The sequence below is a fragment of the Spodoptera frugiperda genome, chromosome 22 (assembly GCF_023101765.2).
Source record: "Spodoptera frugiperda isolate SF20-4 chromosome 22, AGI-APGP_CSIRO_Sfru_2.0, whole genome shotgun sequence".
In the NCBI taxonomy this organism is placed as follows: domain Eukaryota; kingdom Metazoa; phylum Arthropoda; class Insecta; order Lepidoptera; family Noctuidae; genus Spodoptera; species Spodoptera frugiperda.
The window spans coordinates 3,153,267-3,180,544 of record NC_064233.1 but is presented as its reverse complement, the minus strand read 5'-3'; the positions used below and the strand labels follow the sequence as shown (position 1 = coordinate 3,180,544).

The following is a 27,278-nucleotide window of genomic DNA, read 5'->3' as shown; positions in this document are numbered from 1 at the left end:
TGACGGTCAGCAATCGCCGCCGCTTATGGACAACCGAAACACCAAAGGTGTTACAAGTGCGTTGCCGGCCTTATGGGGGTGAATTTAAGGGTTGTTGAGAAATCGGACATTGGGAAGGGGATAAGTAATTGAGCCTCCGGTAACCTCACTCACACAACGCAAGCGTTGTTTCACGTCGATTTTCTGCTCGGCCGTGGTATCACTCCGGTCGAGCCGGCCCATTCGTGCCAAAACATGGCTCTCCCACACGTTTGTATAATAAAACAAATTCTATGTTGTTATTATTATTAAACCGGGAATTACAAATCGAAATCGAACATTTAATAATCGAAGTTTAATCGAACAATACCGTTAATCTGAAGTCAAACTTGTTCTTTGATACACCGTGAAATAACTTACATGTATTAGGGAAATTAACTCGTATTATTTGATTATTAGAGGTGGTTTTGGTATTTATAAGGCGCCGCCTTATCGCGCGGTGTGGTAGTACCTTAGAATTTTGGGAAAAAGAAGACATCTTTAAAAATGGAGGCGCTGTTGAGAATTTTCGTTCTCATTGCTGCTATAATGGCTTTTATTGAGGTAAGGATTCTTATTTTTAAATTATTAGTTTTAAATTAGCTTATATCTATTTGTACTCCCTCTCTAGTACGGAGAAGGTTTGAGCAATAATCACCACACTTGCTCAATGCAGGTTGACGATTTGAAACTTATATTTAGAAATTATAAGCCCAGGTTTCCTCACGATGTTTTTCTTCCACCGTTAGTCGGTGGTGTCTAAATATGCTTCGAAAGAAAATATAACTTAGAAAAAATTACATTGGTACTTAGCCATGGCGTCTTAAGCCGGGTTTCCGGGCCTCTACGACCATCCCAACTATGATACATAATTATGCAAAATTTCATTGGTTGAGAAGATAAAGCGTAAAAAGGTTAATAATGTTAGGATAATCAAATCCAAACTAAATATAACATCCCTATTTACCAGTCATATTATAAGTCTTATGTACCTTGGGAACTATGGTTATCCGGAGCTGCGGACTACCTAGCGGGTTACCGGGGATCCAGCTCGAAAAGCAGGAGTAGGAATGGGGTGGTTTTTAGTCAGTAAGAGTCTGACACTCCCTCTCGCCTCGCCCAAGGGCGGGAAAAGACATTGGATGACTTTCCCTTCACATAAAAAGTGGTTATTGGCGTCACCACCACCTTTCGGCTTTCTTGTTTAAATGTATTTTTTTTTCAGAGTATCGAAGCATGGTTTCCATACGGATACCCGGGTTATATTCCTGGGTATAACTACATCCCGGGCTTGCCCTATTACCCGGGAGCGCCACCACCATACTACGGTTAAATAAAGGCAATATATTATAAATAAACACCATAGAATAAGATCTTTTATATTAATAATTGAGAGTCATTGTATTTTATATGACATATATACGGCTTGCGAATGCGTCGTTGGTCGAGACGTTCCATGCCGTAATGTGCATCTCTGCCTACCCCTTCGAGGATAAAAGGCGACGCATTGCATATGGCTATGGGACAAAGGCACTTGATTGTACTTCGAAACTGTGTAAAGAGATGTGACCAAAATATGAGAGCTATTTGAAAACCGAAAAGCCATACTCATACCTTACATAACCACTGGATAACTGGGACAGCTAAAAATCGTTTCAAAATTACAAATAGCAGTTAAAACATGATATAAAAATCATAGGCAACCTTTTATTCGCTTTTTTTTTAATGGGACAAGCCCGCCACAACCTCCCATACCGCTACAACTCCTGTAAGCCAGGATCTACAGTAGATACAACCATGAAAACATCAGCTTATCCCAAACAAACTACAAATAAAATTGTACATGTTTAATAAAATGTTTAAACAATTGCAGATGTGCATAAAATGTACCATCATCATCCAATCCCGTTGAAACCTCGGACAAACTTGGGGCTTGACCGGCATGGACCAATGTCTTGCATGGCGACCACCACACCGAGCCCGCCGCGTAATGTCCAATACTGACTATGGACTTACCTCTTACCCATCTTTACAGCCTATTTTTACTATCTTCTACACTGCTACCTTTATTTTTACTATCTTCTACACTGCGACCTTTAATCTTCATGTCAAAATGAGAGTATGAAGCTTAAAAATGACTTTAGACTTCACTCTCACCTATTTTACCATCTATTTTTACTATCTTCTACACCATTTCTTTAGATTAGCACGTCAAAAATGAGCATGAAGCTCAAAAATGGCTTCAGGCTTAACTCTTACCTATTTTTACCATCTATTTTTACTATATTTTACACTTAATTATTACCAAGTCAAAAATGAGCATGAAGCTCAAAAATGGCTTTGGACTTACCTCTTACCCATTTTTACCATCTATTTTTACTATTTTCTACACTGCTACCTTAAATCTTCATGTCAAAATAAGAGCATGAAGATTAAAAATGGCTTTGGACTTAACTCTTACCTATTTTTACCATCTATCTTCTACACTATTACCTTGAATCTTCATGTTAAAATTAGAGAATGACGCTTAAAAATGACTTTGGACTTACCTCTTACCCATTTTTTCTATCTATTTTTACTATCTTCTACACTTACTAACTTGAATCTTCATATCAAAATAAGAGTATGGAGATTAAAAATTGCTTTGGACTTCACTCTTACCCATTTTACTATATTTTACACTGCTACTTTAAATCTTCATGTCGAAATGAGAGAATGACGCTTAAAAATGGGTTTGGACTTAAGTGTTACCTATTTTTTTACCATCCATTTTTACCATCTTCTACACCATTTTTTTAGATTACAACGTCAAAAAAGGAGCATGACGCTTTAAAATGACTTTGGACTGAACTCTTACACATTTTTACCATCTAATTTTACTATCTTACATAATTTTCTTACATTATCTCACTTACATCTACACTATTGCTTTCACCACGTCAAAAAAGAGCATACAGCTTAAAAATGGCTTTGGATAAGTCCAAAGCCATTTTTATATTTTAATAGGTAAGGGATAAGCCCCTTACCCATTTTAATTCCTTTAACTATCTTTAGCCATAACAGGAGCGTATACCGCCTATTTTTACCATCTTTCACCTCATGTTTTTAAACTTTTTAAAATTTCTTTAAGATCTCAAAAATAGAAATTAATTTTAAGCCGATTGTGGATTCAATATTTCTGTGGTATAACCCAGTAAACGAGCAGACGGATCACCTGATGGTAAGCAATAATTGCCACCGTCCATGGACACTTGAAACACTAGAGGCGTTACAACTTACAAGTGCGTTGCCGGCCTTTTGGGGGTTAGGAATTTAAGGCGCACAATAAAATACACAATCCGTTTGTCTATTCACAACGATCTCAAAAACTTGAACAACAACCAAGAATAGTAGTATAGTATAGTTCAGCACTGCTGGGTCGGCTCGACAGGAGTGATACCACGGCCTTACAGAAAACCGACGTGAAACTACGCATGCGTTTTGTTTCGGGTATCCATAGGCAGCGGCAATTACTTACCATCGGCAATTATCCACCATGTAACCAATAATTGTATTGTAAATCTGATTGAAAAAGAGTAACCTATGGAGTTTCTTGCTCGTTCTTCTCCATAGGAATCTACACTTTGGAACGATCAAATAGCTTCACTAGAGGACTAACCGACAGACAGACGTTATTAATATTATTATATTTGCTTTGACGTTCAAAAGTGCCTTCCTGGTCTATTTGAAATAAATGATTTTGACTTTTTTGACTTTTGACATCAAGTGCTCCATCTACTCGTTTACCGTTTTATACCATAAAAAAACTAAAATTTTTAACCGACAAAAGGGTACCTAGTTAGTTGGTGTATTTTAATGTTCCAGCACAATTTATTCACCCAGCGTTGCCAACTACAGCCTCGTGGTTCTTCAGACCAATGACGTGGAACTTCTCCCCGGGTTTGACGTCATTCTACAGTCCCGGCAACAGCAACGGCTGGTCTAAAATCAAAACGTTCCAGTATCATTTTTGAAAAGATCATTTGTATAAAATAAAGTGCTTTAATACCAGTTGTTGTGGTTTATTTTCCTTTGTAAGGTTCCTTCTCTATATTTCAACCAATAGAGTAGCAAAAAGTAGTAATGTATGCTCGTTTTAAGTGTAGGAGAGCCATGTTTTAATAAATTATATTTAAATAAATAAATGGATGTGCTCGAAAAAAAACGCGATGAATTTTCTTAAAAAAATTCTTCTCAAAAAAGTTTTTACTGGGTTACTCACTAAAATAGATACAGGATTTCTATAATAGATGGCGCTCTTAATGTAACCATGTTTCAGTTTTCTTAGGCCGTAACAGATTTTTTTTTATTTTATTTTTTTATATAACATTGCCCCACATTAGGATTTTCTCCTGTGTCGTGGGTGCGTTTACAAACATACAAGTTCACATGCACATGACACCCAGACCCGAAACAACAATTTGTGGATCACACAAAGAGTTGCTCCGTGCGGGAATCGAACCCGCTACCCGTTGCGCGGCAGCCAGTTGCCCAGCCACCGCACCAACCGTGCAGTCAAATTACTAATAGATGTCACTAAAAGTACCGTACTTATTTTAGATGAATTAAAATAGTGTAAACATTATTTGCTTTTAAGCAGGTAACACACGGGGCGGTTTTTATTAGTTAACAAGAGTCTGACACTCTCTCTCATCTCACCCAAGGCGAAAAATAGCATTTGATGATGTTCCCTCCACAAAAAGGAAAGGATAGTAGAAGACCATAGTTTACGTTTATCAAAGAACGTTGCTACCCAGTCTCTGTCAAATATGCATTTCCTTAATCGCCTCTTTCGACACCGCAAAAAGTGGTGACAAACAGTTTTCCACGTGACCATTATCAGCAAATTGAAACGCTAATTACGCAATATAACTTAAGAAATACCTAACATATCACTAACTAGATAAGTTATTACAAACTTTAGATAATAATTAAGTATATAAAGTAAGTTTTACAATGAAAGAAATACAGTATTCATAACAAGAAGTTATTTGAAACATTAAAAATGACTGGAAAAATCATTGCCTTGGTTTGCCTTCAATTCGCTTTGTTTAATGTGAGTATTGATATTTGAAATCGTTAATAAGCTGTATAACATAACAGCTTGTGACTGCCGGGCAAGGGGTCTCAGGTTCGATCCCCGAGTCGGGCAAGATATTATTGAGCTTTTTTCGGTTTTTCGAAAATTTCTCAGTAGTAGCACGGAGTCTGGTTTTGTGCCCAAAATATGGCAGTAGGCTCACCCCCTATTACATGGGACTTATACCATAAATTGTGAAAAGTGGGTTTACATTTGTATAGTGGCATTATGTGCCATAATGTGCACATCTGCCTACCCTTTCGGGTACAAAAGGCATAAAGATATTTATTTTTATTTTACTTACTTTGAATGAAAAGAAATCTTAAGCCGCCATAGTTTATAAAATCTCCACAATACCTACCTCGAGATTGTCAAAACGTCTAGAAACAAGCAATCAAATTGTAATACTTAATTCAAAATGGACTAATAACACGTAACCTTTATTTACAGACCATCTCCGCACAATGCCTGAACCGCATCGTGCCTGGATGTGGACAGAACATCCTTCCAATGCCAGTCCCAGTTGCAGACACATTATTACAAAACCAGGTCATAATTGGCCAGAATTACCCACCCATAGTCGACCTACCTTATGGAATGGAGGCAGTCTTACCCAACCAATTATCCATTCCAGCCACTACTATTATTCAAGATAGCTCCGTAGCTAATAACCTGGCTAATGCTTTACAGCTTCTGGTGGTAAGCAATTTGCTATCCAATACTCTTCCATCTGCATCCCCCGACGTGATTATTCCAGGGTTGGGTCTGGGTGATTATGGAATGTTGGCGCCTTATAATCCAATGTTGGCCCCGGTAAATCCAATGCTAGCCCCAATTAATTCTGTGATTTCTCCAATCAATTCTTGCGGTTGTGGGCCCTGGGTTTATTAATTTATTTATTTATGAAAATTTTGTTTGTGTTAATAAATAAATATGTATTGTAATAAATAAATATTATATGTTTTAATTGAAATTGTACAGTGGTTTTATTGTTTTTCTTAAGAGAACTTGTAATCCATTTAATTTGGCCTGCGGTAACCTCACTCATGCAACGAAACACAACGTAAGCATTATTTTTTCACGGTGGTTTTCTGTGAGGCAATCGAATCACTTCGGTCGAGCCAGCCCATTCGTGCCGAAGCATGGCTCTCGTACACTTGACAACAGATAAAATTAATATACCATCGTATATTTACCGGTTAATAAACTATTACTAAACAAAGTAAACAATAAACGATAGTTTAACAATCACTTTCAAACTGTATACTTGTGATAACAGGCTCGAGGGAATTTTGCAGACATAATAATATACAGGTGTAGTTTTGAAACCACAACAAAACTCAGGGGCATGTCACAGTAGTCATAAATGTTCGATTTCAAATAGGGTTTCTGTTCAATAGGTAAAAACACGGCTATAATAAATTATTTAAGTTTGGCAGTCTTTTTGTGTTGGATAGTCCATTTATCGAGGAAGGCTATAGCCTATAAAACATCACGTTAGGACCAATAGGAGCTGAGCAGAGCGGGTGAAACCGCGCGGAAGTAAAAATTATAGCTAGTAAATTAAATAAGTTTGCCAGTATTTCAGAATAATCCGTCAAAAAAAGGTTTTTAGGGAAATGGTAATAAATAATATCAAATACGTGTTTGAGTTTGGGTGTGTAATGCCGCGTTTTTAACCTAGTTAAATAACGATCGATTTCCGAGTTTTTCCAAAAAAAAAATTGCCCTCCATTTTTTTATTGATTTGGACTGAGAATCGATAGCCGCGACTGCCGGACAAGGGGTCTCGGGTTCGATTCCTGGGTCGGGCAAAGTATTACTGTTTTTTTTTCGGTTTTTCGAAAAATCTCAGCAGAAGCACGGAGCCTGGAATTGTGTCCAATATATTTTACGTTGACTTAGTTATTTGACAAGGAAAAGAAAAATAAAATAATATTTATTATAAAAAATAATATTTTAATAAAATAAATAACTTTAAATACTTGTCTAAAATTATTTCTAAAAAGTCATATTTATGTATGTTGGCTTTATGGGTAAAAGGTAGTAATTGACCTCCCAAATCTTAGAAAAAATTGCGTCGATCCATATGTCAAACATTTTGTACAAAGTATTTTGCTTAAACTGAAAAATTAAGCAAGTTTTTTTAACAAATAAACTCCATACAATTTATATACGAAATCGATTCTTATTCATAGATTTTGGCTTGAGATCGGTCATTAATATTGACATACAATGTTTTATGTTCACTATGCATAGTCTTTTTTAAAATGGCGAAGACAGTAATTTCTTTATAACCTTAATACCTGTAACCTAAACTTTTAGCTATAACATAAGTAGTACCACCATCTTTAACACTATCTTCTTTCAATTCTTCTTTAACTTCTTTCGCTTCTACAGAAGATTTCTCATTCTCTTCTACTTTGTACGCAGTTCCATACTTAGCAACTTTAGATCTCGCGAATACAGTTTCAATTTTATCTTCTGCCGTATTTAAACCATTCTTCTTTACTTCTGTGTGCTTTGCTGGAGAGTATGTTGATGTTTTTGGATATTCTTCCTTATTGTAGTAAGCATCAGGGTTGATTTCAGCTATTTCCACCTTTCTCGTTTCGAAATCTGGTGTTTCTAGTAATGGGGGAGTTTGGAATTGTACTATTTCTTCTTTTGTTTCATCTTTAGCATCTATGCCTTCAATTTCATCATATTTCTTGTTGGTATTATATCCTTTTGCTTTAATTCCAGGTAATCCAAATCTTTCTGGATCGTTTTTATCTATAGTGTAATAGTATTTTATGTCACCCATATGTTTGACATACACCTCTCTGTTGTTAGCCGTATAAGCAGCGTTGTCAGTAAAAAGTGGATAATAGTCATCAATATAACCGTCATAGTAATTCAGAAACGGTTCATCTGTTTCCAAATCTTTAGTGTCTATTAAATTCGCTTTATCATCTATCGGTTTCTCAATTGAATTTATACTTTCCGCTTCAGTAGTTAAGTTGGTATTTGCTTGTGGTGCATCGTCGATTTGGGTCGGTTTTTCTGTAGTTTCATTTATGTTAGAGTTGATGGGATTTGGTGGAGTAATTTTATCATTAGTAGCTACAGTTGAATTATTGTTATTAAGGGTGGTTTTCCTTTGAGCTTTTCTAGTACTTTTAGGCTTTTTCTTACCCACATTTCGTGGTTCATTTATAGGATTATTAGTGTAAAGCATGTTTTTATAAATATTCTCGTAGTTTGCTAAGAAATTTGTCATGGCTGGATTGTTATATAGATTCTGGAAGGTTTTAAAGCTGAAACCGTTGGGGAAATTGTCAACTAGATTTGCTATAGGCTTTTGTATATCGATATTTTCTTTTTTCAAATTCCTTGTTTGTCTACACTCTTCAGTGATGCCTTCACAGAAATTAGCTAAGTTCAATTCATCGTTGATTACTCTTAGTTGCGGTAGCTGTTGTTCCAAATTCGCTGTATCTGTAGAATTGGCATCTGATTTATGTTTCTTCTTATGTCTTCTTCTAGGTTTAGGGTTTTCAGTAGTACTGTCTTCAACGTTTGTCTCATTATGTTTGTTTTTACGCTTTTTAGTGTTATTTTTGTCTAAATTCTCATTATTGTCAGCTTGATTGTCTTTAGAAGAATCTTGTTTAGGTCTTCTTGAACGCTTTTTTGGTCTTTTACCAGTTTCTTTGTTATTATCTTCTGTTTCATTATGATTATCATTATTTACATTATCGTCTGGTTTTCTTCTTGACTTAGAATTCTTTCTCCTTTTATGTTTTCGACGTTTTCCTTCATTTTCTACATTAGATTCATTATCCTTATTCTTGGTATTCAGATCGTTATTCAAACGTTCATAATCTATAGGAGACGCTTCATAATTGTTTCTTAGAGACGGTTCAATCGGATTACTGTTACAATCAACGGAATTTGCACCATACCCATTTGAGTTATGATCCAAAATCGTCTGTACCGATGGGCTTGATAGGATTCTGTTCAATAAAATCTGTCTTATGTTAAAAGGTTGTAAGTTATCTTGTGGTATGGGATTTTGAGCTGTATTTATTTGAAGATAGGGGTTGTTTTCGACTGGTGGGTTGGTTGGGAGGGTTATGTATGTATTTTGGTAGTTTGGTACCTCGTACGTTTGGAAGCCGTTGTTGGATGATACCTAGAAAAAGAACATGATTGATTATTATCATATTTGTATTGGGAATATGTGTAGAATAAGAATTACGTTGGAAAATATTGTTGGGCGTGCTTTGTATCGTAGCGATAAAAGGGGTAAGTAGTAATGTTTAGATATTTTGTGTGAAATAGATACAGTGGCCTGTAAAATTGCCTGGATACTTTAGTGTCTATTTTCTGTTGCACATTAGAGTTCAAATGTTCGATTATTTTTCTTCTTTTCTAATGAGACGTGAGACTGTAAAGCAAAGAGTCTTGGGTACCCTGAGAGGGGTAAAGTGTTATTGAATTCTTAAATTTGAAATGGAGATGATAGATGGAGAAATCTCGTAATGATAGGGAATTTTCTCAATCGGGAAGCAGGGATATCTTGCTCGATAGTTGCACTTTTAAACCAACTAGAAAAATATTTGAATTTATGTTTAAACTAAAGTGAAAAGTAAATAAAAAAAATACATACCAACACGACGAGTGACAAGGACAGCACGATATTCAAAACCATTGTCTCTTTCTAACATACATTATTCACAAAAACACAATTTGAAAAAATACTATAACCAATTTTCATATAAGACTTAAATAAATAAATAATTACAGTTTAAAAAAAAATAACTTAAAAAAATAACAAAATGAAGCTATATACCCACAAACTCTTTATAATAAATACGTGATATTCCAAAAACTAAAACCTTTTTAAAACATTTCGAATCGATTTGTTATCGATATCGAGAAGCACCATCGATATGGTTAATCGATTAGGCACGACCTTATCTATTTTATTTCTCGATATTTTTACGTAATATGTCATAATAAAAAGTAGATATTCATGACTGATGTCTTTGTATGATCAGATGTATTATAATAATATGATGTAAGCGAAAGAATCGCATCGAACAACGCTTTTCTTGAGGGGGTAACATCATCCAATGATTTCTTCCGCCTTGGGCGAGGCGAGAGGGAGTGTCAGACTCTTACTGACTAAAAACCACCCCGTTCCTTCTCTTGCTTTTCGAGCCGGAGCCCCGGTAACCTGTTACGTTGTCCGCAGCTCCAGTCGAACAACGCTTGCGTCGTGTTTCGCCGTGTGAGTGAGGTTATAGGAGGCCCAATCCTCTTCCATCCCCAATTTTCCACAGTCTCCGGCTCGAAGCAGGAGTAGGAACGGGGTAAATTTTAGTCAGTAAGTCTGACACTCCCTTTTGTTTCACCACCACATCACCGAGATTCCACCCCTCCAGTGGCTCCAGTGCTGCCGCATTAAATGATTATTTTCAATTAGAATCCACAATTTTCGTAACCCAAATCCCACAACCTGAAATATCCAAATCCCAATTACTGGTATTTTACTTGCATCAGGTAATCCGTCTGCTCATTTGTCGACCCATTGCCATAAAAAACAAAGCATAGTTATAAGCCCGCGTTCACATGGTATAAAAAATAGCCTATTATTATTCCAGACCATATTCTTCTGCTATTTTTTCACCGATCCCTTCAGCCGTTTTGACGTGAAAGAGTAACAAACAAACAAACATACAAACTTTCACATTTATAATATTAGTAGGATTTCATTTTATTTACTCTAACGACTGATTAAAATCCAATTCCACAGTGGCACGTAGGATCTATCTCGTATACCTAGTGTAATGGTGTAAACTGAATCAACTGAAACGTGACACTGTTTCAGTGTTCAGGATTCAGTGTGTCAGTAAAAGCTTAGTACTCGTATTGTGCCTATAAAGTATAGTGGTTTCTTTATGACCTGAGTGAAGGTACCTACGATGTAGGTTGTATTTTTTTATGGAACACGCCGGTAATCTAGCAAACTGATTAAAATCTAATTCCACCGTATCACCTGATGGTAAGCAATCGCCGCCACCCATGGACACTTAAAACACCAGAGGCGTTACAAGTGCGTTGCCGGCCTTTTGGGGTTAGGAATTTAAGGATTGTTGGGGAATCGGGGATTGGAAAGATTGGGAAGGGGGGAATTGGGCCTCCGGTAACCTCACTCACACAACGAAACACAACGCAAGCGTTGTTTCACGTCGGTTTTCGGTGAGGCCGTGGTATCACTCCGGTCGAGCCGGCCCATTCGTGCCGAAGCATGGCTCTCCCACAATTAAACTCAGTAGGAAACTAGCCTATTGCTTGATAGTTGCGGCTGTTTTGTTTTTTCTTGAGGGGGAACTTCATTCTTCATTCTCGGCGGATACAACAGCTATTTATTCATCTATTAAAATTTAGAGAAAGCAATATTTATATATTGCCTTCACAAAATAATAAACAAAGCATTTAATTATAAAACAAACATTTATTCAACACACTTAGAAAAAAACAACAAACAAAAACAATTTTAAACCAACAACTTCTCCAACTCAACAACAATACTTGTAATCAACTTTATAAGCGAGCTCAACAAGCCACTCCCATCAGTCAAACCGCTAAGCAGATTCAAGACTAAATTGAGCACTTGAGAGACTAAGCCCAACAACAGTCCCGGGGCAGCCAACACGTTAGAGCGAAACAGAGATATCAAAACACTAATGTACAAGAAAAGGACAGACGCTAAATCTGTCAAAGTTGCGTATAAAAGTGGTAAAGTGCAACCGAAGTATGGCAATAATGCGGGTGTCAAATTTTGTACGATATTTGACAAGTTGTTTAGGTTGTTTATTAAGTTGATTAAGAATGGGATTAAGAGGCATGCTAGTTGATTGGCGATGGGTAATACGGTGGATATTTCGTCGAAGGCTAGTCGGAGAGCCGTCACCGAGTACGCTGGTATCATCGCTTCGCTTTGACCGATCTGAAATTAAAGATAGATAAACATGGTAAATTGTCTCAAGTCTTTAAAAAGGTAGGCGTTGCAAGAATGTTTGGTTTGTGACGGGGTCTTGGGTAAAATTTCAGGGTCGTGTAAATGGAATTTTGAAGTTTATCGGTCTCTATAAATATATGCTCAAAAATGAAATGGAGCACACGATTGGTTGCGTAGTTTGTGACAAATTTTTGACTACACTTGCCTCTTTTTACGAGATACTCGCAAGATTACTCCTAAAAAGAGCGTTAAAAAATAGATACATAGATTTTATATTTAAAAATGTACATATCTGCTTATCACTTTCGAAACCTTCCAAAAGATTTCACAAAAAGCTTATTTACCTAGAAAACCCTCAAGGTAAGCGTCCACAGGCCCGCATCGCACGTAACGGATTTTAGTTTGTCTTGTATAGAAACTCATACAACTGCGTCCACTAATCCGCATCGTACGGACCGCATCATCGGCAATGCCTACATGCGATGCGTACTGATGACAGCATACGGAATGCGTACGATGCCTGCCTGTGGATGCTTACCTATCAAATGGCTTAATAGATTTTTTTAACCATATGCAAACTGCTTAGTCCTTTCAAAATCTTCTAACACACTTAACGTTTTACAAAAAGCTTATTTACATAGAAAACCCTTAATAAGACATATTCCGATAACCAATAACTAAAAAACAAATAAAAGAGGTCTTAATACTAACCAGAACAGCAGCGGACAGCGCAAAAACAACCAAAGAAGCACGCATTTTGAACGTCTACACAAATAAACTTAATAATGAATAATGTTTGTCTATCCACAATTATATTGTCCTTATAAACACATTGTTATCACAACACAAAAGCTATGTGCAATTATGTTACCTAAGTATGTTATAACTTTTTATAAATATGTTACATACATAGGTAGGTAATCTTATCATTTTAATATATTATGCTACGCAATTACCACTTTTCAGGTTCACTAGTTACTTATGCTATGAGTCCTATACTTTCCAATAGGTTAAGTGTGGGAGAGCCATGCTTCGGCACGAATGGGCAGGCTCGACCGGAGTGATACCACGGCTTCACCGAAAACCGACGTGAAACAACGCTTGCGTTGTGTGAGTGGGGTTACCGCGGAGGCTCCATTTCTATCTTTCCAATCCCTGATTCCCCAATAACCCTTAAATTTATAACCCCCAAAAGACCGGAAATACACTTGTAACGCCTCTGGTGTTTCAATGCAATAATTTTGCTGATTCCATTAGAATTAAAAGTGTTGATGAGACATTACTGCAATTATGCAATCACAACAAGTTGGATATCAAGGTTATTGTTACATATCCGTTATATAATAAATAAACAATGTTATGTCATGTATGTTAATTTGTTTGTTTGCATGTTTGTCCGTCGATTTTTATGAAATTTGGTATACAGACAGGGCATGATCGTCACGCTGTTTATCCCCGAAGGTTAGACAGAACTGTACATAATACATTACGGTACGTAATACCGCTATACAATATACAGTTACTTTTCAACATTTGTGTTATAAGTCCCATGTAATAGGTGGTGAGCCTATTGCCATATACATTCGGGTATCGATTCCATGGACTTCCGTTAAGGGACAAATCAAACTAGCTGAAAGTGTATATTTTGATGCCAAATAGCTGAAATAGCTTAATTAGAAAACAACAACATGTTTCCTCACAGAAAACCAACGTGAAACAACGCTTGTGTTGTATTACCGCCCTTTCCAATTCCTGATTTCCAACAACCCTTAAATTCCTAACCCCCCAAAAGGCCGGCAACGCACTTGTAACGCCTCTGGGATTTCAAGTGTCCACTGGCAGCGGCGATTGCTCACCATCAAGTAATCCGTATGCTTGTTTACTGGTTTATACCATAAAAAAGATGTGCTTAAAACTCACTCTTGAAAACCTGAAAAAAATAATATGATTAATAGATATTCATACAATGACCTTTGGCATATAATTAATGGTTCTGCCCCGGCCTTGGGGGGTAACTGACCGACACTATACAGGGTGTCGTTTTGAAGCCGAGAAACATTCAAGGAGGTGTGGCGACACATTGGCAAGTAACAAGTGACAGATGACAGAAGTCGCACATAGACTATCGACGAGCAAATCAACGGATGACGTCATAAATATCCTACATCGCACATATGAAGTTTACATGCGAATTAACACGGATAGAAAATCCCAACGAACAACAGTTGGGCACCTGCGCCCACACCTCCAGCCACGCGGCGAACAGTTCGGCTTTAGGGCCGAACACTCCACGACCCAGCAAGTCGCGAGGGTACTGCACGACCTGGCCGCCGCGCGTAACAAGCGCGAGCGGGCCGCTGCAGTATTCCTCGACATGGAGAAGGCGTTCGACCGCGTCTGGCACGCCGGCCTGCTCAGCAAGCTGGCCACATCTACTACTCCTCGTCGACTAGTTAAGATCGTGGCCACCTTCCTGCACGGCAGAACCTTCCAAGTGGCAGTGGAAGGCGTTCTGTCGACTGAGCGCGGCATCCAAGCCGGCGTGCCCCAGGGAAGCTGCATCTCACCCGTGTGCTACTGCGTGTACACGGACGACATCCCCGTCGTGGACGGCGCCAAGCTCGCCCTCTACGCGGACGACGCGGCGCTCTACACGACGTCGCTGAACGCCCGGCACGCAGTAGTCAAACTACAGCGCGCCCTAGATGCACTCCCTGACTGGCTGGAGAAGTGGAGGTTGGCCGTCAACGTGGCCAAGACACATGCACTCGCCGTGGGGATCATGAAGCCGGAACCTATGACTCTGATGGGTGAGCCAATACGGTGGGCGCCGAGCGTTAAATACCTCGGCGTGACCATCGACCGCTCCCTGTCCATGACGCCCCACGTGCAGCAGGCTGTTGCTCAGGCGCGCGCCGCCCGTCACCTCCTGCGCCCGGTCCTCGACTCGTCGCTGCCGCTCCGTGCGAAGCTCGGCATCTACAAGGCCTACATTCGGACACGGCTTACCTACGCCGCCCCGGCCTGGTACGCGCTCGTGTCCGAATCCAACAGCGCCTCCGTGCGCAGCAATCACTAACGCTGCGCACTATAGTCAAGGCCCCGCGCTTCGTACGGAACGCGACCATATCGAGAGACCTCGGCGTAGAGAGCGTCGACGACTTCGTGCAGCGCCTGAGCACAAACATGTTTGAGCGCGCCAGCAAGTCGCGGCACGACCACCTTCGGGCGCTGGCGCCATACCATCGGCGCCCCCCCGACGGATACGGTCTGCCACGAGACCTGGTCGCCCCGACCGACCCACCTGACGCAGCCACATGAGCCTCCCGCCCGCCCTAGCTAGGGCGGGGCGGTAGAGGCTCCCCCACCGGACTTGACCACGCGCCGCTACCCGCCTGCTGCTCGCCGGGCCAGCCCGGCTTGAGCGCGGCCGCTAGCGGCGCGACAACACTGACACGACATCGCATCGGGCCCCGCGAGGGGCCCGACTACTCCAACCCCTCGCCCGCAGTCGCGGGCAGCGACAAGAGACCGCCGAAACAGGCCTCGGCCTGGATCGCGCGTCCTCGCGCCCCCAGTCGGGGACGTAGAGAAGACTTCGAGAGGCAACAGTTGGGCAGAAAGCCCGCCAGACACGATCACCTCGCCTGGTCGGAGGATCCTCCTTTTCGCGCGGTTTCACTCTCTCTGCCCGGCTCCTATTGATCGTAGCGTGATGTTTTATAGCCTATAGCCTTCCTCGATAAATGGACTATCCAACACAAAAACAATTATTGAAATCGGACCACAATTTCCGGAGATCAGCGCGTTCAAACAAACAAAAAAAAAACAAAAAAAACAAAAAAAACTCTTCATCTTTATAATATTAGTATAGTATAGATACAGATTATAGCCGTGTTTTTACCTATTGACCAGAAACCTTATTTTAAATCGTACATTTATGACTACTGTGACATGCCCCCGAGTTTTGTTGTGGTTTCAAAACTACACCCTGTGTAGGCGGCTCCGTAAATGATCTGTCATCAAAAACACATTTCGTTATTTGAAGCTCCCATTTTCCTATTAAGTCTTCCACACCTTTTTTTGTCATTGTCACTACCTTTTATTTGAAAGTTCATGGTTTCGCGTTTCGCGAAAAAGTTGTCTTGTTTATTACCTATAGATAAATACTAAAGTTTGTGTGTTTGTGAGTATGTTTGTTACTTAATCACGTCAAAACAGCTGAAGTGAACGGGATAAAATTTGGAATATGTTTTTTTATTGTAGACATTAATGCAATGAGCTTTTTATGGGATAAGCCAGTAAACGGCCAGACGGATCACCTGATGGTAACCAAACACCGTCGCCTATGGACGTACGAAACACCAGAGGCGTTACAAGTGTTAGGATTTTAAGGATTGTTGGTTGTTATCTCCCACCTTGGGCGAGGCGAGTGAGAAAGTCAGACAGTTACTGCCTAAAAACCACCCGTTCTTACTCCTGCTTTGAGCCGGAACCCCGGTAACCGATTAGGTGGTCTGCAACCCTGGAGTATTTCGCACCTTCGGATCAGTACTCGTTCGAAAGTGTAGTATCAATTTAGTTGAACCTTCCCATTCGTAAAAAAGCCTGGCTCTCCCACATTGACACCTATACCTACCCTATCTAGTTTAAGAAGCATAGTATTATATTATGTAAATTAGCATAGAAACATACCACACTATACTACATACATAGATACTATGTGAAAGCGAAAATTACGCAAAATAATTGCTTTATTTAATTTAGTAACAATTTCATTGATAAACATACAAACGATTATATACATTATCATTATGTATTTGTACATAAGAAATGGGGTTAAGTAACAAATATAGTATATAACAGTGTTGTTTTAGTTTTAAAATACATAGTAAACATTGTTTAGGTTGAAAGAAATTGTATTCGTTTTATTAAAATGTCGAAGTTAAGTGTAGTTGTTTTGATTGCGTGTTTCGCCGCTGTTTTTGCTACGGTAAGATATTATTTATAATTTTATATTAAAATAACGTTTATAACAAACTTTTTATTTCCTGAAGGGGTAGACAGGGATGCAAATAACATATTTACATTATGTAACACACACTTTTCCCCAGTTTTTTTAATAACCGTCAATATCAGCCTTTTTTACCCGACTGCGCCAGAAGGTCAATTTGGTATATCAGCCTTTTTTGGGGGTAAAATTATCCAATGACTTTTCCGGGGAGAGGGATTGTCAGACTCTTACTGACTAAATCCACCCCGTCCCTACTCCTACTTTTCTAACCGGAGTCCCGATAAACCCGCTAGGTAGTCCGCGGCTCTGGATGAGGGATCAGAATTTAAGATTCCGTGCCATTTTTTTCATTTATTGAAAACCTTATTACTTATTTACTTATTATTTTGTCCTACTTGCAAATCCCACCTACTACTAGCTTCAACTTTCAACCACTAGATTTGCTACAATCTCCACGCTTGGCAGACTTGTTGGAGATCAGTTTTTTTTTAAGGATCGAGTTTATCCAAGTCTTAGTCCAAGTTTGCTTTAAAACACGTACTAAGGGTACTGGTTGACTGATTCGAGCCCGCCAATCAGAGCCGAAGGCGCTTTAGTTTCGTTTTCGTTCAACGTAATGCAAATTCGTACTAAGGGTACCGATATTTCTGCAGTTATCACTTCATAAATAAGCCATTTAAACTATCATCGTCACACAGCTTGTTAGAAACTTGTAACTTATCATTAGGATTTAAAACGGAATATTTACCATGTTTATTAGTTTTTGTAAGTTTCCGATATTTCGGCACTGTTGCAAACGTATAGTAAATATCCCGTTTTAAATTCTAACGATATTACTAGTGACCAAGTCAATTTAAAAACTTATAACATATTTTTGTTACAGCAACCAACAACAGCGACGGGCGTACAATTACCAGCAGTATACCCCCTAGTAAACATCCTCCTACCTCTACTAAACAACGTCTACAATCTACTCCTCTCTCTCCTCTCAATCTTCGACACCCTCCCAGCGAATATAAGCTGCATGATTCCCGTCGACTTAAGCGCTTTAGAAACCTCTTTATTAAAACTCTATTCTCAAGCCTTAGCTATAGTTAATTTCTTAAGATCGTTACCTGAATACGCTATTGGCGCGAGTCCGAACACGCCTCCCGCAAATATTGTAAATCTGCAAGGATTGCTGACAACACTGATTTCAACTGTCACTGATTTGACAGATGATCTTTTGACAAGCATCGGCGGTGCGTTGTTGCCAGGCTTATTGCAGCTCGTTGTGATGGTCGTGCAAGCGCTGTTGAGTTTGTTATTGTAATTTTATTTTGTTTTTTTGTTTAGTTGTGTGTGAATAAAGATTTTCTTTTTGTTGTTGTATTTGTAACCTATGTTTTATTTTTGTTTTGTTTTTTTTTTATTGGACCCCATAAAGAATAAACACTTACGTATCGTGTTACTAGGAGTTAATAAAATTATTGTTATTTTTTTATTTATAGTTAATGGGACTTTTATGGTCGCGGTGTTGGCAACACTAATTCTAGTACAAAACAAAATGTCAAAAGTTTGAATTTTCGTAATGATAATGTTTTGAACTCAATCACGCCTTTGATCCCCGATGGGGTAGGCAGAGGTGTACAATACGTCACATAATGCCACTGTACAATGTACACCCACTTTTCACCATTTATGTTATAAGTCTCATGTTTTTGGGGGTGTTTTGAACTCAATAAAAAATGAACAGTGTACGCCGATAATTCGTTATGAAGTAGGTAATTCATAATTTATAAGTACATTTAATAATCAAAATAGTCTATCAGTTATAACTTCTATTTAAGTTGGAGAATTCAGTTTTAAAAACGTATAAAATGTTATTTTCTTAGTTTTTTGATTTGACAGATGATCTTTTGACAAGCATCGGCGGTGCGTTGTTGCCGGGCTTATTGCAGCTCGTTGTGATGGTTGTACAAGCGCTTTTGAGTTTGTTATTGTAATTTTATTTTGTTTTTTTGTTAGTGTGAATAAAGGTTTTTTTGTTGTTGTAAATATGTTTTTTTTTTATTGGTCCCATGAAGAGCTATGCAATCATCAATATGTTTCCAACTGGTAGCAGACTGTACGTTGGCTAATAGCACCTAGTCTCTGAAGAGATTTTTTTAAACGTTGCTTCACATTTGCGTTTTCTCCTATAACAACAATTTGTGGATCACACAAAGAGTTGCTCCGTACGGGAATCGAACCCGCTACGCGTTGCACGGCAGCCAGTTGCCCATGTATTGTTGGTGTAGTCAGTTACCCAATCAAAACGCCAATCGTGCAATCGATTAGAGTCGAGAGATTGGCGTAGAAGTACGTTAATTATTTTAAAAATATTACATTTCAAAGCTGTCTTGTCTCCCATTCCATAAAAAAATATGTTTAAATGTCTTAAAAATAATTTCATAACGCCTTCAATCCCCCAGCAGAGACGGTGTCTTGGAACTGATTCCCCAATCATACGATCATAAAACGTATACTAACATAATAACGTAACGACCGAACTTTCAAAATAAAGAGTTGTTGTAAATTAATATAATATGGTCTCGTCTTGGCAACATTTAACATGAAATGTTTTTGTGGGATTGGTCTATAATGACGACACACTTGTGGCTCATTGTGCCTTCTAGTTACCTGTATTATAATAATTGTATTATCTATGCTGTTAGTCACCCCGGTCGGTATGATAACAGAGTTGCCAACGTTTTGTTAGAAAAATTGAAATAGTACAAATAATTATTAATCCAACTACATCAAGTTCGCATCTTTGTTCATATAATAGTAGTCTCTAAACAATGGAAATAAAGCCAATGATGTTTTGTTGATTTTGATTTGAAAGAAAAACGAAATAAAAATCTGAAAACCACAGAAATCGTCGCAATATTAGCATAAATCACTTACTTGTATATTTTTATCGTCAAATTATTTCTAGAAATCACAAATTGTAAAAGTAAGTTCCGATTCAGACATTCTAGAAAGTTATTTCTTCTGTTAGAATTAAAAGTACAAATACTAATGAAAATGCCTAAAAACTTACGCGAACCACGTTTACAAAAAATACTTTTTTTATATTAAATGGGTCGACGTTTGGCCGCTATCTCGCCTGATGGTAAGTGATGATGCGGCCTACGATGGAGCACGTCTGCCCATAAGCAACCTATTCACTCGGGCTTTGAAGACACCCAGGGTATACTCATCAGGAAACACAGACTCCGGCAAGGAGTTGCACTCCCTAGCAGTTCGCACAAGGAAGCTTGAAGCGAAGCGCTTCGTGCGAGTGGGTGGGATATCCACCATGAAACGGTGACGCCTCGCCGATTGTCTTGTGGTTCGATGATGGAAAGGACTAGGAGGAATCAAGTTGTGCAATTCCCCCGACACTCTCCGAAATGTATCCGGTAAAAAACAGAAAGGCTTGCGACCTTGCGCCTGTGTTCGAGGCATTGAAGCCGGGCCTCCACAAGCGCATCTTTATTGATGATACTATTATTAATTTATACATTTTTGTACTAAAATAATTAGTACAATAATAGAAAAGTCTTGCAACACAAACATTACAAAATGGCTACCGATATTCGCGCTATTTTTACTATCGCTAGCTTACGATGACATCGGCGCGAATTACTTGTTCACACTAAATTGACATCTATAGGAGTTACAACTTCAAAGCAATATAGGCCTTATTTATATTCAATAGAGATGCAAATTTCTACAAATATTGTACTACTAATAAGTGTCAAATTGCCGCGGTGTTTTGTGAAGAGTGAAGGAACATTGCGATGTTTAAAATCATTCAAACTTCGTTCAGTTGTCAGTTGAGTCGACATTTAACGTCAAAACTGTATGTGTTTTCGATTATTATTGAAATAATTCTAGTTTTTGTGTTCAGATAGTAATTATAAGTGATAATTTAAGTGAACTATTATAGTTTATGTGTTTTAAGTTAAATATTTTGTGTAAATAGTGATATTAGTGAGCAAAACGAATTATCGTTATAATGCCGGTGTGCTAGTGTCGTTGTCTTATCAGAAAAATAATACCAGTTATAAAAAATCTCCCGTTAATATAGGGAGAATTTTGTGGGAGTTATTCTTGATTTTTTAATAATTATAGTGGTAAAGTTTTGACTATTTTTGCGTAGATTAATAAAAATATTTTGATTAAATATGGAGACTCGAGTGCGATCTAGTATGATACAATTTGTGACTCTTTTGAAGTTTATGGAACAGTAAGTACCTTTATTATTGGTGTATTAAATGTCTAACATTTAAATTAAGGTTACAATAAAATTACCTAGAAATTTTTACCTATTAATTGTTAAAACTTATCAGTTATCACATGCATTAAATTTATTCTAGTTGTTAGTAGTAAATTCACCTTGCTGCCAATTCACTTACCTACTATCGTGACATGTGTATAAGTAGTACTTATTAATAAAATGAATAAGTTATTGTGTTTTTTATAAAAGTATTCTAAGTATTACCCTTTGAACATTCGTTGAAAGTTATAGTTATAGTTATAAAGTTAATGGGATTTTTATGGTCACGGTGTTGGCAACACTGAATTCTAGTATAAATCAAAATGTCAAAAGTTTAGTTTGAATTTTCGTTATGATAATGTTTTGAACTCAAAATTTTATTATAAATTATTCACTAATTCTTTATGAAGTAGGTAATTCATAATGGCAGGTATTGTACATAATTTATAGATTAAATAACTAATCAAAATAGTCTATTCAGTTATTTTGAAGTTGGAAAATTACTTAAGTTCTAAATTTAAATAAAGATTTATTATCTTTGTAATCTTAGTTTTCCATTCATCCGATTGACTGAAAGAAAAATTTTATGTTTAACATAATATACATATTAGAAAATTAATTATTAAAATCATACTTCTACTAATTTAATTACCTTATATTTATTTTATTAATATTGATATGAGCCCTTCCTCTATCCTACTAATTTTATAATTTGCTGTGCCCAACTGGGTCCATAATTGTGACTTAATAGGTACTGTATTTTCTAACACTGTGTACATTATGGATGCAATAAATACTTTAATTTAATATTTCAGACATGGAGATATATCTAGGCTCCGTGGTGGACCGCTCAACAAACGTAAGGCCAAACGTCTGTGGCGAGAGCTTGCCTTGACATTGAATGCAGTTGACAATGTGAGGCAGAAGAGTCCGGAGAAATGGAAGAAGGTAATGAAAGATCTTATTTACCGACTTCAATAAAAGAGATGGTTCTCAGTTCGACCTGTATTTATGTATATAATTATGTTTGTTTGTGTATGTTAAGCATAATATTTTTCAGACTTAGGAGAAGGTTTGAGGGATTTTACTGTCAGAAAGTTTCAACTTGCTTATTCACATACATATTGTGTTTCACGCCTGTCTCCCATCTAGGCAGAGACAGAATAATACCAAAGTATGTTTGGCATACCGTAAAACGAGGTGAATAGATAAATAAGTAGACTGCATGATTGGTGCAGTGGCTATTATCCAGCTGCATTTAACGTTCGATTCCCGCACGGAGCAAGACTTTGTGAGATCCATTATTGTTTCGGGTTTGTGTGTCATACAGTATGTGTACATGTTTGTAAACGCACCCACAACACAGGAGAAGCAATCCAAATATGGAGAAATCTTATTAACACTATTATAAACATTACCTATTATCACATATTTGTCTCAGGTGTGGACCGACTGGAAATCAAAAACGAAAAGGAAAGCGCATTACTTGCGGCAGGCTAAGGCTGATGGTAGACCGACTGGGCAGATGGTGCTCACACCGCTGGAGAGGAGGATCCTGGCGGTGCCCTCGCCCTGGGAGGTCAAGCAGGAGGTTGAGGAGGCAGCGGATGAGGAGGTGCTTGAGGAACAGGAGGATGATGTAAGTTGTGATAGTGATGCAAGATCATAGCATTATAACTTAGTATTGCGTAACATAGAACAGTGTTGCATAGCATTGCATGGCCTCACATCATCTATACTATACTAATATTATAAAGCTGAAGAGTTTGTTTGATTGTTTGTTTGTTTGAACGCGTTAATCTCCAGAACTACTGGTCCGATTTGAATAATTCTTTTCAAATAGTGCATTTATCGAGGAAGGCTATAGGATCGAGGAAGGATATAAAACATTACGCTATGATTAATAGGAGCCAAACAGAGCGGGTGAAACCGCGCCGAAGTAGCTAGTTATAGCATAAGTCTGGTGCTATGTAGCTATGCTACAAAGATGTAATAGCATCAGCTATGAAATGTGTGACCGTTTACATTGATACTTCGCTATGTAGTTCAGAGGAAGATGCGAAAAGGTGCAGGATCTATGTCATGAAGGTTAGCTTAATGCCATACCAACATCATACCATTTTTCACATATTATATAGTAGAGTATCTATTTTCGAAAATCCGAAAATAGTTCTATATTACCTTTTGACCTGCTAGTCAATCGAGAATCGTTACCGAGATGTTAATTCATTTTTTTATGTGGTAGGTACTACGAGCCGTACCGTCATTTATCCCTGAAGGAGTAGGCAGAGGTTACATTACGGCACGTAATGCCAATATACAATGCACACCCACTTTTCACCATTATGGAGCATAAGTCCCATGAATAGAGGGTGAGCCTACACGCCATATGCTGGGCAAATTCCAGACTCCGTGCTACCACTGAGATCCATTTTTTTGCAAAACTGAAAAAAAAGCCCAGTGAAAAATTAGCCCGAACCGGGCATTGAACCAGTAGGATCCCCTGTTCGTACTTGCGACCACTCGTCTAACGGGGTGGATTACGAGCCGTTCAATTTAATTATATTACATTTACTTATTTCAGAGCCCACAATCAGTAACTGTAAAACAGTCCGATGGAGAACTGTCGGCTTCCGAAGATGCAGCATCAGGTATGTGACGTAACGTCATGCCATTTTTGTCAAATATTATATAATACCCACACGATTTTCGCCCGTAATTTCAAAGTAATAAAGTTGAATATCAACAAGAGTAGTTTGACCAGCGTTTACGTTTAAAGTAAAGCAAACTCATAGATTGAAAGTGCTTTGCCGGCTTTTTAGGCGTTAGTAATTTGAGGATTGCCGGCCCATTCGTGCTGAAACGTGGCTCTATGTATTCTTCATTACTTTCATTGGATATTCAACTTTATTTACTCTGCAATAGAGTCCCAAATTAAAACTATCTATATTCTACAACTAACTCAAAAAAAAAAAAAATTCTTTTTACACAGATATGGACCAAACAGAATCACCAGTAGATATAAAACCAACCATACACAGCCAATCATCAAATAAATCAACAAGAACCACATACAAAATGAGATCCAATCTAAAATCAGATCCATTTCAAAAATCAGATCCATTTAAAAAATCGCCTGAAAATTCGAACACTGGTCTAGAAAGAGTAATGGATCAGCTAGCTTCTATTGAGTTGAGGCGTTTGGAAGCAGAAGAGAAGAGAGATAGATTACAACATGAGAGGGAGATTAGATGGATCGAAGTGGAGAGTGAGAGGAATGAGTTATTAAGATCCTTAGTGAACATCGCGAGATCCTGGCTTGATTTTCAAACGGATCCCTTGAATAATAGTTAGTGTTTCTTTAGTTTTTTATCTAGACTAATAAATAAAATTGGAGTGTCTGTTTGTAATATTGAAATAACCGCTTTTTTACAACATGCATATATAAATATGAATATACCGAAATATTTTTTTTTTAATTTTTGTCTGTCTGTTTGTTCTGGCTTATCTTTGAAATGGCTGGACCGATTTTGATGGGACTTTTATTGGCAGGTAGCTGATGTATGAAGGAGTAACTCTAGGCACCTGATATGTAGGTACTTAATTCTAACACGAAGGTAATAGCTGCAGGCTCGCTGTCAACTAGTTGGTAAAATAAATCAAAATTGTGCAATGAATACTTTAGAATACTTAGTAAATTAATGCCTACATTGTTAACGATTTTTGTCTTTTCGCTTCACGGTTGGCGCAGTAACTGGGCAACCGGCTGTCGTGCAACTGGCTGTCACAACGTGTTGAGGGTTCGATTCCCACACGAAAAAATCATTGTGGTACTCACTGGATTCCTTAAATCCACAATTCGTCGTTCCGGGTCTGGGTGTCATAATATGTATGTGAACTTGTATGTTTGTAACCGCACACACGACACAGGAGAAAATCCTAGTGTGGGGCAAAAAATCCTTATTAATTTGTTGTTTAATTTATACAATTTCAATATGTTAAGTTGCACTTTAGATAAATATTAGTGTAGAGGCAAATGGTTGTTTTTAAACAATTAATAGATTGTTATCTTTTTCAGGGAACTCTCCTCAAGAAAAATGATGGCGTAATATGACTTTAACCCGTCGTATGCTGAAGAACTGGGGACATTAGTCTGCTATTACAATTGTGTCAGAATGGTCGATCACTGAACAGTACAAGAGGGACGGAGCTATGTAGGTTGTATAGCTCCATCCCTCTTGCACTGCTCAATGATCGACCATTCTGACACAATTGTAATAGCAGACTCAGGCCCCTGATCAGTGCGAGACACAATGTGCATTGTTGTCTTATATACCCGCAGACGAAAGGTTAAGCATCCGGAACTCTCACTGATCAGAGAGCTTAGTACAAGACAAGTTTAATTACTATGTTATCGGCTTACTCACGTATGATTTTATTGTAACTTTCGTGAGACATACTAAATTAATTATTATGTTATCGGCTTACTCACGTAATTTTTTGACGAGGAACTCGACTAGTTTCAAGCCATGCTAGAGACTCATATTCATGAGCAGCATTCCGCGACACACAACGCGGCGATTGTCGCGCTGCTACTGGTAGAATACGGCTTGAAACTAGTCGAGTTCCTCGTCAAACAGTTACGTGAGTAAGCCGACAACATAGTAATTAATTTAGTATGTCTCACGAAAGTTATAATAAAATCAAGTTTAATTACATTAAAACAAGATCGAAACGAGAACGCGTTGAAGATGAAACAACCAATCAAAGGGCTTAGTATGAGTTTATTTTATATTTAACGAAATGAAAACAAGAGCGCGGTTGAAGCTTTGATTGATTGGTTCATTCACAGCGGCAGCGGCCATATCATAGAATTATTATTGTTGAATAAAAGTGGTTGAAAAAAAAATCATTTCTTTTCTTTTTTATGACATCTTTAGGAAATAGAGAGTAAAAAAAGTTAATTTCAAAAACTAAAAAACCCGACTGCGTTTCTTTATAGTTAATATGAAAATGAAAAAACCTTAAAACAAGAAAGTCATCGTAAAATTGAAGCAGTCGGGACCCATTCTAAATATGAAGATCTTACGGTTGGCTTTCTAGAAACCTTCCTTCTGGCGCAGTCGGGTAAAAAGTACGATACCCGCGGGAAGAGTAGGGGTGGCGACATGGGCACGCTGTCATTGCAAACGCTTTTAATAAGTCTAGTAAGACAAGTATAGTATGGAACAATCTGCCTGCTGCGGTTTTATGACTGCACGATTGGTGCGGTGGCTGGGCAACTGGCTGCCGCGCAACGGGTAGCGGGTTCGATTCCCGCACGGAGCAACTCTTTGTGTGATCCACAAATTGTAGTTTCGGGTCTGGATGTCATGTGTATGTGAACTTGTATGTTTGTAAACGCACCCACGACACAGGAGAAAATCCTAATGTGGGGCAACGATTTTTATTAAAAAAAAAAAAAAACTGTTTTTCCATCGGATTACAATGTGGGTGTCTTTAAGTCTAGAGTGAATAGGCTCTTAAGAAACTAGTGCGCCTCACCATCAACGATTACATCACTACTTACCATCAGGTGGGATTGTAGTCAAGCATTAGTTTCTATCGAATAAAAAAAAAGTAATCTCTGTGCTTTTCGATGGCCTCGCTCCAAATGTGAGTGGCATACGCAAGAAGGTCCCCAGTAGATCGGTTGCGGCAAAACCCGCTCGACCAGAACCCTGGCCTACTCTAATTCAACGAAAAACGAAGTTTCGTCCGAAACTTCGCAGATTGCATACTACAATTCTATTTATTGCGAATTTTCGTGAAAAAAAAAATGAACGAATGA

At 38.2% G+C, this 27,278-nt stretch overlaps 5 protein-coding genes and 2 long non-coding RNA genes across 7 annotated transcripts; 5 read left to right on the top strand and 2 right to left on the bottom strand.

The window, feature by feature from the left end:
• The first annotated feature begins 349 nt into the window (after positions 1-349).
• On the top strand, positions 350-1,296 carry LOC126912103 (uncharacterized). Its single transcript, XR_007706734.1, has 2 exons — positions 350-582; positions 1,244-1,296. It is a non-coding gene; the product is annotated as an uncharacterized LOC126912103 (long non-coding RNA).
• Positions 1,297-1,770: 474 nt separating this feature from the next.
• LOC118279959 (uncharacterized) lies at positions 1,771-4,068 on the top strand. Its single transcript, XR_007706739.1, has 2 exons — positions 1,771-2,005; positions 3,883-4,068. It is a non-coding gene; the product is annotated as an uncharacterized LOC118279959 (long non-coding RNA).
• An 884-nt stretch (positions 4,069-4,952) lies between these two features.
• LOC118279567 (uncharacterized) lies at positions 4,953-6,112 on the top strand. Its single transcript, XM_035599203.2, has 2 exons — positions 4,953-5,113; positions 5,588-6,112. Exons 1-2 carry the CDS (start codon positions 5,063-5,065, stop codon positions 6,026-6,028), a joined length of 492 nt encoding a protein of 163 aa, XP_035455096.2. The 5' UTR covers positions 4,953-5,062; the 3' UTR covers positions 6,029-6,112.
• Positions 6,113-7,404: 1,292 nt separating this feature from the next.
• LOC118279568 (homeobox protein 4-like) lies at positions 7,405-9,833 on the bottom strand. The gene is made up of 2 exons (XM_035599204.2): positions 9,792-9,833; positions 7,405-9,314 (listed from the first exon to the last, which is right to left on the bottom strand). The coding sequence occupies exons 1-2, from the start codon at positions 9,831-9,833 to the stop codon at positions 7,437-7,439; spliced, it is 1,920 nt and encodes a 639-aa protein (XP_035455097.2). The 3' UTR covers positions 7,405-7,436.
• A 1,797-nt stretch (positions 9,834-11,630) lies between these two features.
• LOC118279967 (uncharacterized) lies at positions 11,631-12,995 on the bottom strand. The gene is made up of 2 exons (XM_035599831.2): positions 12,861-12,995; positions 11,631-12,137 (listed from the first exon to the last, which is right to left on the bottom strand). Exons 1-2 carry the CDS (start codon positions 12,903-12,905, stop codon positions 11,685-11,687), a joined length of 498 nt encoding a protein of 165 aa, XP_035455724.1. The 5' UTR covers positions 12,906-12,995; the 3' UTR covers positions 11,631-11,684.
• A 4,002-nt stretch (positions 12,996-16,997) lies between these two features.
• On the top strand, positions 16,998-18,494 carry LOC118279981 (uncharacterized). Its single transcript, XM_035599841.2, has 2 exons — positions 16,998-17,142; positions 18,047-18,494. Exons 1-2 carry the CDS (start codon positions 17,086-17,088, stop codon positions 18,473-18,475), a joined length of 486 nt encoding a protein of 161 aa, XP_035455734.2. The 5' UTR covers positions 16,998-17,085; the 3' UTR covers positions 18,476-18,494.
• A 2,507-nt stretch (positions 18,495-21,001) lies between these two features.
• Positions 21,002-25,612, top strand: LOC118279873 (myb/SANT-like DNA-binding domain-containing protein 4). Its single transcript, XM_050702541.1, has 6 exons — positions 21,002-21,418; positions 22,264-22,396; positions 22,890-23,087; positions 24,033-24,099; positions 24,441-24,797; positions 25,527-25,612. Exons 1-6 carry the CDS (start codon positions 21,357-21,359, stop codon positions 25,547-25,549), a joined length of 840 nt encoding a protein of 279 aa, XP_050558498.1. The 5' UTR covers positions 21,002-21,356; the 3' UTR covers positions 25,550-25,612.
• The last annotated feature ends 1,666 nt before the right edge of the window (positions 25,613-27,278 follow it).

Coding starts and splice junctions, on each gene's coding strand:
- LOC118279567 (XM_035599203.2), top strand. CDS start 5,063: ATGACTGGAAAAATCATTGCCTTGGTTTGCCTTCAATTCGCTTTGTTT. Junction 5,114..5,587: donor TTCAATTCGCTTTGTTTAAT/GTGAGTATTGAT, acceptor CTTTATTTACAG/ACCATCTCCGCACAATGCCT.
- LOC118279568 (XM_035599204.2), bottom strand. CDS start 9,833: ATGGTTTTGAATATCGTGCTGTCCTTGTCACTCGTCGTGTTG. Junction 9,315..9,791: donor CCTTGTCACTCGTCGTGTTG/GTATGTATTTTT, acceptor TTCTTTTTCTAG/GTATCATCCAACAACGGCTT.
- LOC118279967 (XM_035599831.2), bottom strand. CDS start 12,905: ATGCGTGCTTCTTTGGTTGTTTTTGCGCTGTCCGCTGCTGTTCTG. Junction 12,138..12,860: donor CGCTGTCCGCTGCTGTTCTG/GTTAGTATTAAG, acceptor CTTTAATTTCAG/ATCGGTCAAAGCGAAGCGAT.
- LOC118279981 (XM_035599841.2), top strand. CDS start 17,086: ATGTCGAAGTTAAGTGTAGTTGTTTTGATTGCGTGTTTCGCCGCTGTT. Junction 17,143..18,046: donor TCGCCGCTGTTTTTGCTACG/GTAAGATATTAT, acceptor TTTTTGTTACAG/CAACCAACAACAGCGACGGG.
- LOC118279873 (XM_050702541.1), top strand. CDS start 21,357: ATGGAGACTCGAGTGCGATCTAGTATGATACAATTTGTGACTCTTTTG. Junction 22,397..22,889: donor GTCCGGAGAAATGGAAGAAG/GTAATGAAAGAT, acceptor TATTTGTCTCAG/GTGTGGACCGACTGGAAATC. Junction 24,798..25,526: donor AACGGATCCCTTGAATAATA/GTTAGTGTTTCT, acceptor TATCTTTTTCAG/GGAACTCTCCTCAAGAAAAA.